The sequence below is a fragment of the Delphinus delphis genome, chromosome 2 (assembly GCF_949987515.2).
Source record: "Delphinus delphis chromosome 2, mDelDel1.2, whole genome shotgun sequence".
Taxonomy (NCBI): Eukaryota; Metazoa; Chordata; class Mammalia; order Artiodactyla; family Delphinidae; genus Delphinus; species Delphinus delphis.
In genome coordinates, this window is record NC_082684.1 from 175,959,387 (window position 1) to 175,979,090 (window position 19,704).

Here is a 19,704-nt window from a genome sequence, read left to right on the forward strand (position 1 = left end):
GCACGAACCCGTGTCCCCTGCATCGGCAGGCGGACTCCCAACCACTGCGCCACCAGGGAAGCCCAGTTCCACATTTTTAAAAATGTTTATCATGATGTCCTGTTTCTCAAAAAAAATTTTTTTAAATTAAATTAAAAATTGCCTTTGATTACTAGAAAAAGAGGACGCATGCATTTTTCAATTATTTAGTAGCCACTTGTATCATTATCTTTTTCTTCTCTGGAATATCTGGTCAAGCTTACTGCTCTATATTCTTTTGATTCACAGTGTCATTTTTATTGTTGTGTAAAATTTTATAGGAATATGAGCTCTTTATCTTCTTCATGGATATTTTTAAACTTCCTTAATTTTTTGTGACGTCAAAGATCTTCTTTGAAGCACAGATGTTAATTATTATGTAGTCAAGTCAATGGACCTGGTCATTGGTGATTTCTGCAGCTGTTTCAGTGTTTTGAAAGTCCTTTTCCATTCAGCTGGAACTAAATACTCACCTTTGTTTTCGTGTTTTTAATTATTCTCTTAAAATTAATTAGTGATTAATTGGACCTTATTTTTGTTTTGGGTAGGAAGTGAGGAGGGGGTATAGTTCCTCCCCACTGCTATCCCATTTTTCCCATTACTGGTTTATTAATTAATTCTTCCTTTTCTTACTAACGTGACGCTTCAATGATCATATAATACATGGACTAACATGTTATACACGCTGGGGTTTATTTCTGGCCATATATCTCGGTACTCTGTCTACTTTTGCTTCTTCACGTATGTAAAAAGGAATCTTAGTTCTCTAGTTTTCTGACCGCAGAAAACCAGAAACTGTAGAGACAGGCAAACTTATCACATCACGAAGGGAGACCAGCATCTCTCTCTCAGGAAGGAACCAGAAAATACCGGATATAAGAGCAGCAGCACAGAGCCGCAGCGCCAGGGACGGGGAGGGCAGGAAGGGCAGCCCCGCGCGCGTCACCCTCTCCCAAGGTCACGTGGATTATCTGATGCTACAGCGACGTCTGAGTAACCAAGGAAAAGCTGTCATGTTTGACAAGCTGTTCAATATGAAATAGATACACAATGCATTTAAAATTACACCTATTAAAATAACTTAAATAGGATGCTTGTTGCATAAACACAGAGAGTAAGAGCCCCAGTCATCCGAGGTCCAGCTTTGCTCTTCCAGGCTCCCTGCCGAAAGCAACGCTGTCCTGTGCTGGGCATCTGTGCATTCTATTTAAACCTATTATAAGAGATGCCTGTCTTACTCAGCCCTTTCCCAAACAAACCTGAGGGTCTCTGACAGCTGGGGCCCTGAGCGGGTGGAGAGAGAGACAGTTCCTGCCCTGGGATGGTCTGAGCGCGGGGGTGGAGGTGCGGGAGACAAATGACTGGTCATCAATTACCCAACTGGGGGGTCACTTCTCGCTGCTGTGACACTGGAGGACCACACCTGGGGCCCTGAGCAGGTGGAAAGAGAGACACAGTTCCTGCCCTGGGATGGTCTGAGCGCGGGGGTGGAGGTGCGGGAGACAAATGACTGGTCATCAATTACCCAACTGGGGGCCACTTCTCGCTGCTGTGACACTGGAGGGCCACACCTGGGGCGTGTGGCACAGCTGACACGGGTGTTGCTGCTGGTGTGAACACACCCACAGATTTAATACACATTTTACATCTACACAATTCACGCTCTTGGAACATCTCATTGTCCAGCAGTGCTGGATAGAAAAGGCTGGTGACGGGCCAGCGGGCCACAAGCTCACCGATGTGAGGACTGGCTGGGTCTGTGGCGCGCGTGTATCTGGGCAGGTCCTCCTCCAGCAGATGATGACTCACTAAGCCCGTGCAGCTCTGCAAGAGGATGGGCTGCGCGTCGGTTTCGATTCCTTCTAGGCGCCTGGCAATTCTTTCTTTTCTGTGCAAGACACCAGCAAAGGCGTGGTGAGCCACGGACATCAGTTCTCAGGCAACACTGGACACTGCTTTGCAAACTCTTCTACTTCCTAATTATGTACAACGAACATCTTACCTTTTCATGTCTGAAAATTCTTTCCTCTTTGGTTCAAAGAGTTTTCTTAATTCTGCAACTAAAATAAGACAATAAAGAAGAAAAAGATAGTCCAGCATTTAGTCGTCATGTTCATTTTATTCATTCATTCGTTCATGCAACATCTATTTATGGAACTCATACTTCTGTTCATGGCTCCCATGCAACAGTGATACACAAAACGGACACAGTTCCTGCAAACTGTCTTATAATAGGGGGAGGCAGATGCCAGATGAGTACGTGTACACACACACACACACACACACGTCACAGGCTGGTCTAAGAAGTAAAACCATGGAGTAATAAGAGTGAGTTCTATTTCATCCAGGGGAGCCAGAGGGAGCCTAGCCCTGAATCTCTCTCCAGCCAGCACAAATCTCACCGTTTTTTAGTTTTATTAGGTTTAGCACAGTATTTCAAGCTTTCCATCATGCAAGACTGCAAACGTGCAAAAGTAGAGACTAAAGTACTGTGAACCCCCATGTGCTACCAGCAAGCCGCAGCAGTCAGGAGCTCACACCACTCCTACGTCCCCCATCACTGACCTGTAAAGACCTGTAACTACCCGGTGGGGTTTCTAACGGTGCGTGACTGCACACCTTGATCAACTACAGTTGAGATTAACCCAGTTCCTATGCCTCCCCTTACAGGCTTTCCCTGGAAGGAAATGTTAACATTTGCTTCCTGGCTGTAATTCAGGTGGACGATGGAAAATGTAACGACCCCTACTCTCCCGGCAACGCTGGGAGATCAGATGAGCGTCCTACTGATGTTGCGAGGGTCTCCCGTGACGCTGGCCACAAAGATATTGCACTGAGAGGCCAAACAATGGTTTCTCTGGAGAAATGGCCCAACTTGGCAGAGAACCGAGGTCTCTCTCCTTGTGTCCTCCTCAATCACGTGCATTCGTAAGGGCTCGTCTGACCAGCTCCCACTGAGGTCCTAGGAACAGAGAGCTGCGACAGCCCTGGGGCCCACGAAACATCTGCAAGGCTGAGTCAAAGCAGAAACTCACAGGATAGGGTACGAATGCACAGAATTGAATTTTCAGCTGCTTCAATTTCCACTGGATTTTTTTCAGTGGTTATTTTTACTTTTGGCTCTGCCGCATGGCTTGTGGGATCTCAGTTCCCCGACCAGGGACTGAATCCAATCCACGGCAGTGAGAGCCCCGAATCCTAACCACTGGACCGCCAGGGAAGTCCCTAAGTGGTTATTCTTAGTAGAGAGTCAAAACCTCACATGTGCGTGCACACACGACTTTTATACTGTCCTTTGAGTGTGTTCAGAGATACCAGCCATCTTTCTATTTATTTATTTTTAAATGACGGCCACCTGAACAGTTAGCTGGATTGACAGTTTTCAAAGGACAGTTGGCTTCACAAGTCTGTCTGTCCAGTGGCCTTCACAGGCACCAGAGCAGCTGGGGGTGGGCGTCTGGCTTCTCGTGTTTGGTGTAGAAGGCAAGGGTTTGGTTACCATGGTACCTCCTGCCTTTGGAGGAAGTATGGCTTAGAGCAGTGTCCCTGATCATTTACTGGGGAACAAAATAAGGTCATAAATCAAGCTATACTTTAAATGGGCCCATGAGCTTGTTAATTCTTCGTGGAAATCTACAGTGAATCTTCTAGGAAAATAAAAAATCCCTCCAGTAAATAAGTTACCTCTCCGTCTATTCTTTCTCACAAATTAATTCTTGAGGACCAAGACCTGCCTCACTCCTACAGACACGAGACAACAGAGAAAAGAAATGGTGTGGAAGGCAAAAAGAAGGAGCAGAGAGACATCTGGAGTTTGGTTTCCCTTCTCCAAGTCTACCATTTAAAAGCAAACTTAGTAAAACACACATGTAACATAATGACTCTGGTACACCTATTCCATGTGAAAACATGTCGGTTGTATAAAAGAGAAGGATGCTTTATTTCAATGGCTGACGTGTGTGTGTGCACTTTTTTCATTCCTTTCCAGGAAACAGAACACCTTCATACGGGCACGTGCAGTCCTTATTAGGCACCCCCCCTCCCGCGTTTTGGTTGGGTTTATTATAAAACACTGGAAAAGAAGCTAATACTAAAAAATCATGGGAATTGCCCCGACTGTGGAAACACGTCATCACTCCATGTACCAGGTATAGAGACCACGGACTCTTCTATCATTGTTATCCTCTGCCAGTCCTGAATATAGTTTATTATTGTTTATAATCTCCCAAAAGGTTTCCTTCAAAATTTTTATATAATTTCAGACTCAGAAAAATTAAGACATATTTCATACGTTAACATTGGTCACTGCATTTGACTGAGTTTTTTACCCCCTTTCTCTCTCTCCGTATGCATATGTTTGAGTATATACACATGCATACAAACGCACAGATTTACAGATTAATCTTTCTGAATCATTTAAGAGTAGGTTGCAGCCTGATGCCCTTTCTACCTCTAAATTTTTCAGTGTCTGTTTCCTCAAAACAAGGAATAAGAATTTTGAAAAAATTAGACGCAAAAGCCATAATTCAATTGATGGTATGCTGTGTCCTGTGTATTTAACTAAAACACGGTTCAGAAAACAGTGATGTTCACCAACAGAAACCCAGACAGAAGCCAGCAGCTGATCTAACTTCCGTTGTAACAAATTTTCTACTTTGCTTTCAAGTGCATTGAGACTTGTACCCTTTATACCTGTGATTTTAGCTGCTGCCCTTGTCTAACAATATAGATTCTGTGAGGCTAGTTCTTCAGTTATTTCTGCTGGGCCTTGTGTTGGTCATTTTCCAAGTAAGGCAATTTAAGGGACTTTGACATCAGGGCTGTAATACTTTATAAAAAATATTTAACTGCCTCATATACTTTGTATTAGTATATAATACCAATACTCAGGATAATTGGTTCCGCTAGGGGCTTTTTTTAGGAAACGTGGTTTCTTCAGTTAGTTCTGAGAACAGGCTTTCTGGTAAAGTTATTGTTGAGTTCAGTCTCCCAAGCCTGAGTACAGCAGAATCTTCCAAAGAAATATAAGTGGCGGGGGGACTGCCAAGAACAGCTCTCTCCCTGCCTGCATTTGATACCATAGGCCAGATCCAGAATATTCTGAAGGCTTCTCTTTCTTCCCCAGGAGTAAATCCCCTTTAAGTTTTACACGTGGATGGCAGCCACTAATATAAAGACCAGCAACTTCTAAAATAAGTCATCACACACCTAGAGGAACGAGGGGGAGGCCTGATGGCTAAGAGAAGGGGTTTTTTGGGGAGAATAAGAATATTCTAACATCGCCTCTGCCGATCGATGCACGATTATGTGAACCTGCCAAAAGCCACTGGACTGTCCACTTTAAATGGATGAATTGTATGGTATGGGAATTATGTCTCAATGAAACTGTTAAGAAAAAGGAGAGTCATATATTTGGTCCATTTCATAATTCCTTAATGGAACACCTATTTTAATATGATAAGTTTTACACAGGTAAAGGGTCTTAATCCCTCGATTACCTGTTCGTGACACACAGTTAAAGGAAGTTCCTTACAGAAAAATCCATGATCATTTTAGAGCTCAATTTCACGGAAGCAAAAATCCCTCACTAAATGAACAAGAAGAGACTTCTGTAAACTTATAAACATACATGAAACTCCATGCCATTAGAAGTCATAATCAATTCCTACTTTTCACCTGCTATTGCTAAGGACCGAGAGAATAACAAACGTGCAAGTGCAAAGTTCACTGGTTATACCTGGGTCTTTGCAACCACGCCTGCCCAAACTGATAAACAGTAAAGACTGTAAAATAAGACTATGGGAATTTAGATGAAATTCAGGGGAACAGGGACTCTGACACTTTAAAAGCATGTTTTAAAGGCCTTGTTAATTTAGAAACATAAATCTGGTGAGTACATAAAGTTAATGATCTCTGATTGGTGAAAATCATGATTTTTATTACCAATATGGTAACATGTTTAATTAAACTGGTTAATAAGCTTGTGCATTTTAAAATTTTGTTATATGTAGAGTTCCAAGTCGTTGAACCTTAAGGAATCTAGGCTCTCATACTGTTCTTAATTTTTATGATCTTAATATTGTCTATTATTCATCAAGGAACTGGGGGCAGGGGAGAGAGGAAGAGGGAAAACTTTAGCTTTATATAACTTTCCCTAATCAGTCAAGTCTAAGCTATTGCTCAAATCAAGTTGTTCATTCTTATTCTTTGCTTTGATCGTCTTCATAGACTTTTACATTTGGCTCAGATTAAATTGAGTTTGTCTGTCACAAACAGTCTTAAAAAATCAGAAGGGCCTTTCCATTTCATACTTGGGGTTCCAGGTGGGAACCCTTCACGGCATCTGTCCTACCCTTGACTACGTGGCTTATGACCTGACTTGAACAGTTAATGCAGAACGAATGAGATCACAATGCAGTGCATTTCACTTCGACGTACTACGGACTATCAGAATTTTCCTTCTCCCACAAAATTTCACCCGCCTCCTTGTAATTCTAGACATTCTTCTTACTTTGGCCTCCGGAGCAACACAGAATAAGCCTCCATTTCAGTTGACAGTGTTGCTAAGTACTTGAAAACTGAAAAATTTCCCTGTTTGTTTCCACCGGGCCAGATCCCTGGGGTCCTTCAAGTATCCATCTTTGTCACCCTGTGTCCGGGCGTACGACCCACTCAGTTCCTCATGATACATGCGAATTTGCCAGTGGGCCTGTATAAACTGGATTTCGTTTCTATTAAAAGACTATTTTTTTCTGGTCTAATTTCTTCTGGGCTTGATGTCATGTGTTTTGTTGCTTTTTTTTTTTTTTTTTGGTTTTGTTTTTTTCAGAATAGAAAAAAATTCTGACCTTTCACCAAAGCTGTTTCTTCTTTTTTTAATTTATTTTTTATTGAAGTATAGTTGTATAGTTGATTTACAATGTTTCAGGTGTACAGCAAAGTGATTCGGTCATATATATATATGACTTTTCAGATGCTTTTCTATCATAGGTTACTACAAGATACTGAATATAGTCCCCTGTGCTATAGGTCCTTGTTGTTTATCTATTTTATATACAGTAGTGTGTATCTGTTTACTCCAAACTCTTAATTTATCCCCACCCCCCACCCCTGCTTTCCCCTTTGGTAACCATAAGTTTGTTTTCTATGTCTGTGAGTCTGTTTTGTAAATAAGTTCATTTGTATCAGTGTTTAGATTCCACCTATAAGTGATATCTGATATTTGTCTTCCTCTGTCTGACTTCACTTTGTATGATAATCTCTAGGTCCAGGCGTGTTACTGCAAATAGTATTATTTCGTTATTTTTTATGGCCGAGTAATATTCCATTGTATATATGTACTGCATCTTCTTTATCCATTCCTCTGTCAATGGACATTTAGGTCACTTCCATGTCTTGGCTATTGTAAATAGAGCTGCTATGAACATAGGGGTGCCGGTATCTTTTTGAATTAGAGTTTTCCTCTTTTCTGGGCATATGCCCAGGAGTGGGATTGCTGGAAAAGCTGTTTCCTCTGAAGTAAGGGTTACACAGCTCATCTGGGATGAAGACAGCTTGTGAGCTGGTACTCCCCTGCGTCAGTGTTACATTTGGTAGAAACAAAGTTCAGGTAATGTTCACATCATTTCACGGGCAGAACTAGGCACAGTGGGCTGGTGGCTGATACAAATATGTGACTGCATGTGCGTCTAGTCCAATGAAAATAGGAATTCGCCAAATGTGTGAGAACCTACTTGGGTGAGAAGAGAGATGCTTCCGACGCAGTCTGCACTGCTTGCCCAGTGTGCACCCCGGTTGGGAGCTGAAAGATATCAAGTGTAAATGCCTTTCCTAGCGCTGGAAAGCATCAGGGGCTGGAAGCAGGGGGAAGGGGTGGAGAAGAAATGGGCAAATGAGCGGAACCCACCACCCGTGGAGAAGGTGAAAGGCAGGAGAGAGATGAGGGGAGGCTGATTCTAGAACCCCTCTCTCATCCTCTGCACCAGCTTCCAGTGAAAACCTGAGGACGCCTAAAGTGAAAGGAGGGAGCTTGTGGAAAGGTGAGGTCTAACCACGCAACAAGAGAGGTACTTTGAGGCTGATTCCTGGAAGAGACAGAAAGGTACACAGAGGAGAGCAGAGCTGGAGGTTAGCGTAGGGGCCTCCTTCAAGAAAGTCAGGTCACACAACACTTATACGCACTGTGCACTTGTCAACCATCTAGAAGCCTCACCTTTCGGGAGGGCAGCTAAAAGCTGAGCATCGATTCCTCTTTTGTGGTTAGCAAGCGGTTCTTTGTCTTCAAGCAAGAACTCTTCCTGAAAGCTAAAAATAATTCCATTAAGAAAATGTTTAAAGTCATTTTAAACCCTGGTATCTGATATGAACCGAAACAGTGCAGAACGTAAAAATTATGCTACTGTTATACATAGTTAAACATGTGTGTGTAGATCACAAGTGAAAAGTTCTATTTGGGGGCGTTAACTGGTACCTTTTTTCAATTATTTATGATTTTGTTAATATGATTTTTGGGTGCAGCTAAATAATTACATCAGCATAGGCGGGGGCGTGGCCTAGGGGAGTGAAAACATCGCTGCGCTGGGAGCCCGATGCCTTGGTTCAGACAGACAACCTCTTCAAGGGTCACCAAGAGCTGTGCAAGCTTGGATTACTCATTCAACCTCTCTGTGCTACAGCCTTCTTCAGAAAATCAGCAACTTGTCTAGGTGATCTACATGCTTTCCTCTGGGTTGAAATCAAAGTAACAAATGCCTTCAAACAAACAAGAAATCAAAGCATGGTGAAGAGGTCTGAAAGGTTCATGAAAACTTGTCTGGGAAAAACAAGAATCAAAAAGGGGAGACGAAGAAAGGAACTGAGCGCTTGCCTCGCACTTGCCTTCTACAGGAAGCCATCCTAGGTAGGAGCTAACTTCACAAGACCCTCTGGGGTGTGACCTCCTGAGCGCTGTGCCGGTGCAGGCTTAACAGCCGACTCCCTCCTCCGCCCACCCTGCCCGCAGCCCCGCTAAGCACCTGTTGGGCAGCATTGGCTGGTGGCGTAAACACTCCCCTCCCCCGGCACTGCCACTCTTCCAGCTCTCCCGTGGCTCAGTGACCTATGCACGCGGGCACACTCGCTGGGGAAGAAGGGTGCGAGCCAGTCCCAACACCCCCGGAACTACTGTCAGCCTCGGCTCCCGGATCACGAACCCGTTCGAGGCTTTGCCCATGCGGCAAGAACAGTACATGAGGCGCACATCTCGCTCAGGCTCCTCCACTGTGTGCCGTCGCCCCGAGACTCAGTAACCACAAGTTCAAGGTCTCCGTGGGGACGTGCCTGGAGCTCGGCGAGACAGAGCTGCTGCCTCGCAGGAAGAAAACGAACCTAGGGAAACAGGAAACTCATCTTCCCCAGCGACACGATCACCTCTGGAGAGGCGGCAACAGGTCTGCAAACACACCTAGCGCGAAGCCGACCTTCCCTGTTGATGGTCCCCTGTCTGTGCTTGTGCCTGGCAGGGGTGCGTATCCACAGAGGCCCGAGGGGAGACTGAGGAAGCGCTGTGCGTGCCATGTGAGGGAACACGTGGATTACCTACATCCCATGTGTAAATTAAATTAAATTTCAAGGATCGCCTGCACATTCCAAAATATGGCCATCCCATCTTCCTAGAGCCAAGCTCATCTCAAACCTTCGTTATTGCTTATAAATGTGGAATGGGAATGGGTGATGAGGGCCACGTTCACATCAAGAGCCTTGAGAATGAGCAGTCTTTGTAAACCACAGTCCAGTTGGCTTGAAGATCCTAAGACACTTGCTGAGGTCAGACACTTGGGATTAGCCCTGACTTCTCAAGAGTGAATCGCAATGCAGTGGCAGTTCTCAGTGTTTTTTTCAGAGGTATGATGTGGTCTAAACCGAAACATTTAAACAACTGCAGAAAGGCACCCTACTTGAGGAATGGCACGCTATTTTAACTGACTGTTTAAATGCTTGGAATATCCGGATGAAGTTCTGTACTGTCTTTGGGAAATGAAAATCTCAGGGAAAAAATCCTGTATTACAATGAAACGATGCAGCCCCTGAAACAGCCAGCTCCTGTGGCCACTGACCTCGGGGTACAAATGTATTATCTCATCTCTTCAAAAATAAACATGTGTGTTTCTAGTTTTCCCCTTTCATCTGCTCATCAAAAAGCTCAATGAAGCCGCTAATAAAGACTAAGAAACGACCCCCTTCTTAAACATTCTGCTGAACTTCTACAGAGTGGGGTTCACAGGCCATCACCCTACACCCCTGGCTTCACACGCACTTACTTTCTTGAAACAAACTACACATGTGTTTGTGCCGATGGGAAGGATTACAGGTGGTCAGAAACCAATGGAAAACCAGAGCACATTAGGAAAATCTCTCCGGCCTCCTCGCGTGGTTCACTGTACATGCTGTTTCCGCCTGAATTCTCACCTCTCCTGCTTCCTTCCATCCTGGCTGAGTCCTGCTTCTGGTCGGGGCCTCAGTTTAAGGTGGTTTCCTTAAGAAAGAACCCTCTGACCCAGTGTCTGTCCCACCAGAGCCGAATCTATATTATGCACCTCTGTTATTTTCTCTCATGTTATCCTGTTTTCCTATTTACAGAACATATTACAAGTGTCTCACTTTAAATTACTGATGTTTAAGAATATTTTTTAAAAATCAATAAACGTATAGGGAATGAAGGAAGGAATGGCTCCAGTAAAATATTTCAGATGTCTAGTGTGACTCGCTCTGAAGTGTTTTACGTATACATCTTATACACTGTTGATGTGATGGGGCAAAGAGCGTTAGAAATACTGAGACTAATTAGAAGGGCATGCATTCAATCACATCAGTTATAAGCTTGCTTTCTCCCTCCCTTCCTTCCTTTCTTCCTCTCCTCCTTTCTTCTTTAGAATAACATATAATTGGGAAAACATCTCTCCTTATTACCTCTGCCCACCTGGCATGCACGGATGAAAATATGTGTATGTCTGCCCGCATATGAAGTATTCCATGTTTCAAGTCTCCATCTTCGAGCTAAACTTTTCTTATGGAATCCACATGTCATCGTCACATTTTGTTCTTGCTTCTGCTGCCTCTCTCCCCTATGTTCACCAAACGGCTGCTAACTTCTGAGGAAGCAGATGAGCAGGTCGAACGAATAAGGAGGGTGGGTCGGAACCAAGGACCCTGACTTGAGATTGTCACAGAGCTGTGACTGACACAAGATCCCCCAAATCGACGTGGAACCAGGTTTTGAAAAAGGTCACGTCTCTGCCCTGGACTTTCGACGCCCGAGGGTATGAGGCAGCAGTGAAAATGCTTGCAAGACACGCTGGTAAAGAAGTATGGACTCTTCGTGAATGAGTCACCCCTTCTGATCACCACGGCCGGTGAGACACTTACAAAGGCCGCCCCTACCCCAAAGCCCTGACAGCACGTCCTCTTGCTTTTCTGAATCAGAGGCACCCAGAGCAGCCTCACTGGTGGGGCCCATCCTCAGCTCACACAACTGGTGACTCCAAACCTAAGCTTCGGATGCTGGCTTGCAATCTTCCTCGTCGTCACCCACTCGGGGATCAGGGGTCTCTGCCTGGACAACCTCTGTGGGTCTTGGTGGGTTTCCACAGCTCCAGGTGGGATCCTCTATTTCAGCATGAAACTCTCTCTCCATATATAATGAAGACATGCTACAGTCTTCATTTTTTGGAATTATAATTTAAAAAGCTTCTAGTGTGAAGAAACACCTTTAATATGTCTTATTTACCTTCATCTCCTCTGAAATGGAGCTAACTCCTCATGACTAACTATTTTCATGCTTCTAGCTCTTTCCATCTGCTTCAGTAATCTAAAAAGAGCTTGCCCTTTGCTTCCACGATAATTTTTTTTTAATGTGTCCCATTAACCTACTTAAATGCCCAGCAATAGCAACAAGGGGAAATTTTATTAAAGTGAGAGCAGGATATTCTGCTGTCATTACCTCCTATCTTTTACACAACGTGGGATACGGTATTCCAGTAACTGTTCAGTATCCACACAGTGAAGGGCTCCCCGACATCTGCTCACTCTTCTATTGCAGTTTAAGTTACAAGATAGATGAAATCCATTACCTCATATTCTCACCTCTGGTGTCTGGGTGACTAGATTTCTTTGAAGGAAGCAGGTTCTTGTATTTCCAGCCCAGTTTACACTTAGGAGCATAGCAAGGGGGCCACTGTTTTAATAGGTACACATGAAATAACACCGTTTTAGAACGGCAGTGTCCTCTGAGTCCCTCTCCACTGGAGTGACTGACCTGCATTCATAGTTCATACTTCTCCTTCCCAACTCCCTTCCTATTGTTCCATTCTCTTAGTCACTTATTAGGTCTATTACAGCCAAACCAACCTGCTAGAGACGTATCGGGAATGACGCTGCTGTGGTCTGAATGTTTATGTTCCCTCAAATCCGTAGGTTGAAATCCTGACACCCAAAGGTGATAATATTAGGAGGTGGGGCCTTTGGAAGGTGATTAGGTCATGACGGTGGAGCCCTCATGAAAGAGATTAGCGCCCTTATAAAAAGAAACCCAGAGAGCTCCCTGGCCCATTCCACTAAGAGCAGATACAAGAAATCAGCAGTGGGCAACCCGGAAGCGGACCCTCACCCCACTACGGTGCACCCTGATCTTCGACTTCCAGCCTCTGGATGTGAGAAATAAATTTCTACTGTTTATCAGCCACCCAGTCAACGGTAGCCTGGACGAACTAAGACATAAGCCTTAGCTTCTATTAAAAAGATGGAGAAGATGAGAAATACGGGAGATTGTGTCAAGCCCCACAAGAGTGAGATTTCATGAGTCAAGTAAGACAACCTCACTGATAACTCTGCCTCCCCACCTGACGCTAAGATGCGCACGCAATTCATCAAAGCTTTACCCCGTCCGGTGCGTTCACAAGGCCAATGCTAACATTTTCAAATGCAGAGCCAGGCCCAGCCTGACAAGGACAGTGGTAACACAACTGTTTATCCCGATGCTACTGAAATACAGACTTTTTAAGTAAAGAAACGATGTCTTACGTAACAAGCGCATCCATGTGGAATGAGGGGTAGATCTGGGTTGGGTCCTTCTAGCATAATAAAGTGTATGTTGAAAGCCACACCTGGCTGTGTAAGAGATAATTATTTTGTGCCTCTACCTGAAAATCTCAAAACCTGTTAGGGACAGCGATGTACTAGGAGGCATCTGAGATACAGCTGCCTTGTTTGGTACCAACTTTAAGTTTTGTATTATCTCATATCAGTTATGATGTACTGCATCAGGTAAATCAAATTAGCACATCAGGTAAATGAAATTAGCACCCATAATATCCTGCAGCCAATGGAACTGAAGTGCAGAAAGGTTAAGAGACCAGGCAGCAAGAACTCATCTGGACAGGGGAGTGGGTGGATGGGTGGAGGGAGGGAAGTAAGGGGAGAAGAAAGGGCAGAAGGAAGGGAGAGAGAGAGGAGGAACAGGCTAGATCCTTTCTTAAAAAATGAAGAGCTCCCTTACTCGAGGGACAGACTGCAACAAGGACATCCCATGCTTAGAGGCAGGTGTGAGACAGAAAAGATAATAGCCCTTGACAAGTTTGTAATTATAGAGATACCAATAGCCGGTTTTGCAAATAGTTCCCATAAAAAGCATTAAACACACAAAGAATCTTTGCTAGCTGCGTGTACTAAGTCAGCTCGCTTCGCGTGTTTTAACGAGTCAAACTCTGGGGAAAAAACACTTTTTTTTTCAAACATTTAAAACTCATGAATTAGGAACGTAGGAGAATAATTTCAAAAGCTCTTACAAATCTTCAAAACTTAAGATTCCTTGAGCAAAGACTACTTTACCTTGGAACTATTCTTTGACGCGGGAATCCAGCAAGGCTTAAGTTTTTCTTGTTCAAATCTAAGGGGAAAGAAATAATATAAGATTGAAATACCCACACAGTCAGTTAAGACCAAAAGAAAACACTCCAATGGGAAAAAAAATTCTTCAGCCTCCCTTTGAGAGCATTTAAGAAAAAGGAAACCATGAACCAGAAATGTGAATACAAAAAGGACACCTTTATGAATCAAATTCCACCACATATATTTTACTTAGGCAAGTTTTTTTGGTTTTGGTTAATAGTAGCCAAGATACTCCATGGGTTAAAAAAAAAAAAATTCTGACATAGTTCAATGCTATCATTTAAATTCTCTATGGCTACAAGAGTAACTCAAAGCAATTAAATACTGAAAAACATGGATATTATCCTCAGGAAAAAAAAAAAAAAGGAGCGAAAAAAATTGAACAATTTTGGTCCAGGTGACCAGGAAGGTTGAAAGTCATCACTGCCTGATATATTTGAGATGCTTTTGAAGAATGCATGGTGGGGGGCACGTGAGGGGTTGATGAACGGGGGGCGGGAACACTTCAGGTGTGTTTTTATTGCCTTCATTAAGATCTAAATAATAACAATACATCGAATTCGCCACTTATTTATTTTTGAAGACAAGACATATATTATGTAAAGACAGCTGGTAACAATCCCATCCGGCAAAAACACACACTGAGTGAGTTGGTTAATGAAAACCAGGCACAGACAAATACACAGCCAGCCTTGGGTAAGTAATCTGTTTTACAAGTTTTGGCATAGAGCAACCGTTTGTCCACCCAGAAAACCACAATTAGACCACTTACGGAAATTCTCTCCCCCGTGGAAATTCCTTTTACTGTTTAATATTTGGGGGCAGAAGCTTGAGGAAAAGGAGGTACAAGATATACCAGATGCCGACATGTCGTTAGTCATTAAAATACACCCTGAATCCCGGAATTTGGAAATTCCGACCAACTAGAGAAATACAATAAAATGAAATGTATATTGCCAGTTAAACATCTAGGCTTTTCTGCTAATTACACAAATATCTTTGTGTCACATTTAGAAAAAGAGAACTCAGTTCGAAAAGCTATCAAAGCACAGGGAGATCAGCGTGGTGCTTTGTGTCGACCTAGAGGGGTGGGATAGGGAGGGTGGGAGGGAGGTTCAAGGGGAAGGGGATATGGGGACATATGTATGTGGATAACTGATTCACTTTGCTGTACAACAGAAACTAGCACAGCATTGCGAAGCAATTATACTCCAATAAAGATGTAAAAAAAAAAAAAAGCTATCAAATACGGTAGAAGAAAATTCCTGCATCTGATGCCCCAACTGTTCAAATCACTTCCTAATCGTGCATTTGGGCTCGAAAATGCTTTTATAGGCAATGGCTGAATTTCCAATGTGTCCTTCAAGATAACCTAAGCGTCTCCTTTTGGTTCAGTCAGTGAACTGAATCTGAGATGTCACTTCAGTAGTTACATTGAAAGCACATCTTTTCCTCTGGGCTCAAAAGGAAGCCACTAAAAAGACAACATTTTGTTCCAAACAGTCTCCCATGAAGATTTCGTAAAAAGACAACCACCACTGCCTACTGGAAATAATTTAGTAGATATAACATTTGGTTTAGAAAAATATTTTAGCGAAAGTACAGCACATCCAGAACTTAATCCAAAGTGTGGGCATTCCAATTTAATCTGCAGTGTTTCCTCCATAAAGGCTTTAGTGGCTTAGCAATATCTTTAACTTACAACAGAAAAAAAGAAGTCATGTTTCTCAGCAATCGCAAGATAAGCTAACTTATAAAGTCAATGAGACATTTAAGGTATCCTTTGAGAAAACCACAGAACCGTGTAACAGGGGCATCCGAGATGAGACGGAGGATGCAAGACGCTCCCGACGTTATGAAATAGACACTTCAGTGCATTTTGCATTTCTCTCGCCTTACCTTGTTTCTCAGAGAACTTGAAAGCTCCCAAGTAGCTAGAAATCCCTGGGCTTCTGAACATGGTTGCACACAGAAAGTTCAGGGACAGAGCCTGCTCCACAGCTAATTCTCAACCAGCCACGGCCTGAGGCCTGTCTGAGCAAAACTAGGTTGAGCTTTTCCCAGCGCAGGGCTACAGCAGTCAGGCACTGGTGTCCTTGACAGTATAGTAAACGCAAAGCAAGAGACTGCAGGCTAGAAGAGCTCAAACCCCGTAATCAGATTACAAGCAGAAATTAGGCCTGTGGATGCTGAAATAGACTGGATTCCAGGGATGGGACATTTATGAGGTTACTACTTCAAAGCCATGGGCAAATCACAGCTTCCGCTTAGGAGACAATGCCGTAACCTAACTACCATGGGGAGAGTCAGGACAGCTCCTCCCTGCCTTAAAAAGAAACAAACAAATAAAAACAAAACCATACAAAGCCTCTCAATGTGCTGGGAAGAAGGGAAGACTCCTAACTATTCCCAGGCCGCTCCGAGCCTGGCCTTGGCTAAGTTCAATGAAATACTTTACCGAACAGGGAGCCAAAATCCCATAGTTAAGACTTAAGATTATGAACAACATATGAGTGAAATTGTGGGAAAAGGACGGACAGATATTACTAGAGGTTCAAAATTTTTAATTTGAGACAGAAGCTCTTAAGAATTACTTATTCTACTGACCCTGTTTATTTTACTTTTTAAAAAAACATTTTTAAATTTATTTATTATTTATTTTTGGCTGCATTGGGTCTTCGTTGCGGTGCGTGGGCTTCTCATTGCGGTGGCTTCTCTTGTTGCAGAGCACGGGCTCTAGGTGCGCAGGCTTCAGCAGTTGTGGCTCGCAGGCTCAGTAGTTGTGGTGCACGGGCTTCAGTAGTTGTGGCTCACGGGCTCAGTAGTTGTGGCTCATGGGCCCAGTAGTCGTGGCTCGTAGGCTCTAGAGCTCAGGCTCAGTAGTTGTGGCATGCAGGCTTCAGTAGTTGTGGCTCGCGGGCTCAGTAGTTGTGGTTCGTGGGCTCTAGAGCTCAGGCTCAGTAGTCGTGGCACACAGGCTTAACTGCTTCCCGGCATGTGGGATCTTCCCAGACCAGGGCTCGAACCCGTGTCTCCTGCATTGGCAGGTGGATTCTTAACCACTGCTCCACCAGGATGTGAGAACTTCAGTTTTGTAGTAAACCCAAACCTGCTTTAAGGACATTTTTTAGAGCAGGTTTGGGTTTACTACAAAAGCGAAGTTCTCACATACTCCCCACCCCACACGTGCACAGCCCTCCCCATCTTCGACATCTCCCACCAGATGCTATATGTTACCAAGGGTGAACCTTGGTAACACTGATACATCATAATCAGCATAGTTTAACCGCAAGGTTCACTCTTGGTGTTGTACATTCTATGAGCTTGGACAAACATACAATGACACGTACCCATCATTTTCTCTGCCCTCAAAATCCTCTGCACTCTGCCTATTCATCTCCCTCCCTTGGAGACCACTGATGTTTTCATGTCTCCATAGTTCTGCCTTTTCCAGAATGTCACAGAGTTGGAATCATGCAGTACGTAGCCTTTTCAGATCGGCTTCTTTCACTTCGTACGTAGTATGCACTTAAGGTGCTCCGCGGCTTTTCATGGCTTAACAGCTCATTTCTTTTTTTTTTTCTTTTCTGCAGTACGCGGGCCTCTCACTGTTGCGAACTCTTCCGTTGCGGAGCACAGGCTCCAGACGCGCAGGCCCAGCGGCCATGGTTCACGGGCCCAGCCGCTCCGCGGCATGTGGGATCTTCCCGGACCGGGGCACGAACCCGCGTCCCCTGCATCGGCAGGCGGACTCTCAACCACTGCGCCACCAGGGAAGCCCAGCTCATTTCTTTTTAGTGCTGAATAATATTCTGGATTATAACTGGATGTAGCACAGTTTATTTCTCCATTTGCCTACTGAAAGACATCTTGGTTGCTTCCAAGTTTTGGCAATTATGAATAAAGCTACTCTAAACACCCACTGTAGGTTTCCGCGTAGGCTATACATTTTCAGCTCCTTTGGGTAAATACCAAGGAGTGTAATTGTTGGATTTTACGGTAAGAGAGTGTGTAGTTTTGTAAGGAGCTCCCGAGCTGTCTTCCAGAGCGGCTGCACCACTGCGCCCCCCCACCCCCAGCAGCGACGAGCGTTCCTGTTGCTCCCCAGCCTCTCGCCAGCATCGCGTGCTGTCGGTGCTCTGGTTCTGGCCGCTCTGACGGGTGTGTCGTGGCGTCTCACTGTTGCTTCCATTTCCATCTCCCTGATGACCTGGGATGTGGAGCATCTTGTCAAGGGCTTATTTGCCATCTGTATCTATTCCTTGGTGAGGTGTCTGTTCAGGTCTTTGGCCCAAATTTTATTCAGTTGTTTGTTTTCTTATTGTTGAGTTTTAAGAGTCTTTTGTATATTTTGGATAACAGTTCTTTATCAGATGCATCTTTTGCAAATATTTTCTCCCAGTCTGTGGTTTTTCTAATTCTCTTGATATTGTCTTTCCCAGAACCGAAGTTTTGAATTTTAATGATGTTCAGCATACCAATTACGTTTTTCACGGATCGTGTCTTTGGTGTTGCATCTAAGGTCACTGAGGTTCTCTCCTAGGTAATCTTCTGGCAGTTTTATAGTTTTGTGTTTTACATTTACGTTTATGATCCATTTTGAGTTATTTTCCATGCCGGGTGTAAGGTCTGTGTCTAGATTCTTTTTTTTTTTTACACGTGAATGTCCAGTTGTCCCAGCACCACTGGCTGAAGAAACTACGTCTGCTCCATTGTTTTGCCTGGGAGTCTCTGCTCCTTTAAGTAAGAACGACTCCCTGTATCTGCCTGTGTCGTAAATCTTAGAGGCAGTGAGGGCCTCACTTTCTCCATTCCTCTGTTGACGGACGTTTAGGTTGTTTCCGTGTCTTGGCTATTGTAAATAGAGCTACTAAGAACACGGCGATGCATGTATCTTTTTAAATTACAGTTTTGTCCAGATATATGCCCAGGAGTGGGATTGCAGGATCGCAGGGTAGCTCTATTTTTAGTTTTCTGAGGACGCTCCATGCTGTTCTCCGCAGTGGCTGCACCAGTTGACATTTCCACACCTGCCTTTCTTTTTGCACAATGTTAGAGTACTCTCTCAGGATCACACAGCTCGTGGTGTGGCAATGCCAGGCTGGAAGTCCACACCCTCTCACTCTCCCCAGGACGAGTCCCACATTAGCCTGGGCACAAAAGAACAGGGGCCACTGCTATAAACTCGTCCTGGACTGACGTCATGGTGTCCCCCAGCCCAAGAGCCCGGGTTGCCTTAATGGGCAAAAAGGTGAGTCTGACCCCAAGAAGAGGAGGCAAGCCAGATGCTGCCTGCTTTTTACAAATCTCACACGATTTCCTGGTCTGGTTTTGGTGCTACAGATGTTCATCGAGACCAGGGCTGTTGACTCCAGACATGAGTAACTAGGGCATATCTGAGACCCAAAGCAAAGACGGAAGCCAATGTGCCTGCTGTGGGTGGGTGTCACGAACCAAGCAGGCGGCTGGTAAGTCTCTGATTTCTTCTCCCCTTCCCAAGGCCCTCACCTTATGGCAGAAGGACAAGGTACAGATGTTATTAGCAACTTTGAAGAGTGTATAAAACAGTGAGTCAGGAATTCTACTTCTGGAAATGTACCCAAGGAAGGAGGAGAAGGACAGTTACCGCCGTTGTGTTTATACACGTATAACGCTGGAACCAGCCCACACGGGGCCGTGGAGAATGGGTAAACAAATTACACAAGAAAAGCAGATCTGAAACTCCACTGGTGATCCGAACCCTTTTCATGAAATGTGAGATAC

At 44.2% G+C, this 19,704-nt stretch overlaps 1 protein-coding gene across 5 annotated transcripts in view; it reads right to left on the reverse strand.

The window, feature by feature from the left end:
* Positions 1–19,704, reverse strand: part of SVIL (supervillin) — a 235,164-nt gene that overhangs the window by 87,638 nt on the left and 127,822 nt on the right. For 4 of the 5 annotated variants that reach the window (XM_060006359.1, XM_060006358.1, XM_060006357.1 and 1 more), the window contains exons 4-7: positions 13,882–13,939; positions 8,231–8,322; positions 2,021–2,078; positions 1,755–1,906 (exon numbers count right to left, since the gene is read on the reverse strand). In XM_060006359.1, coding sequence (XP_059862342.1) covers positions 1,755–1,906; positions 2,021–2,028 — 160 coding nt within the window. In that variant the 5' untranslated portion in view covers positions 2,029–2,078; positions 8,231–8,322; positions 13,882–13,939. The remainder of the gene's footprint in view (positions 1–1,754; positions 1,907–2,020; positions 2,079–8,230; positions 8,323–13,881; positions 13,940–19,704) is intronic. The other variant, XM_060006356.1, reaches the window with a different exon arrangement.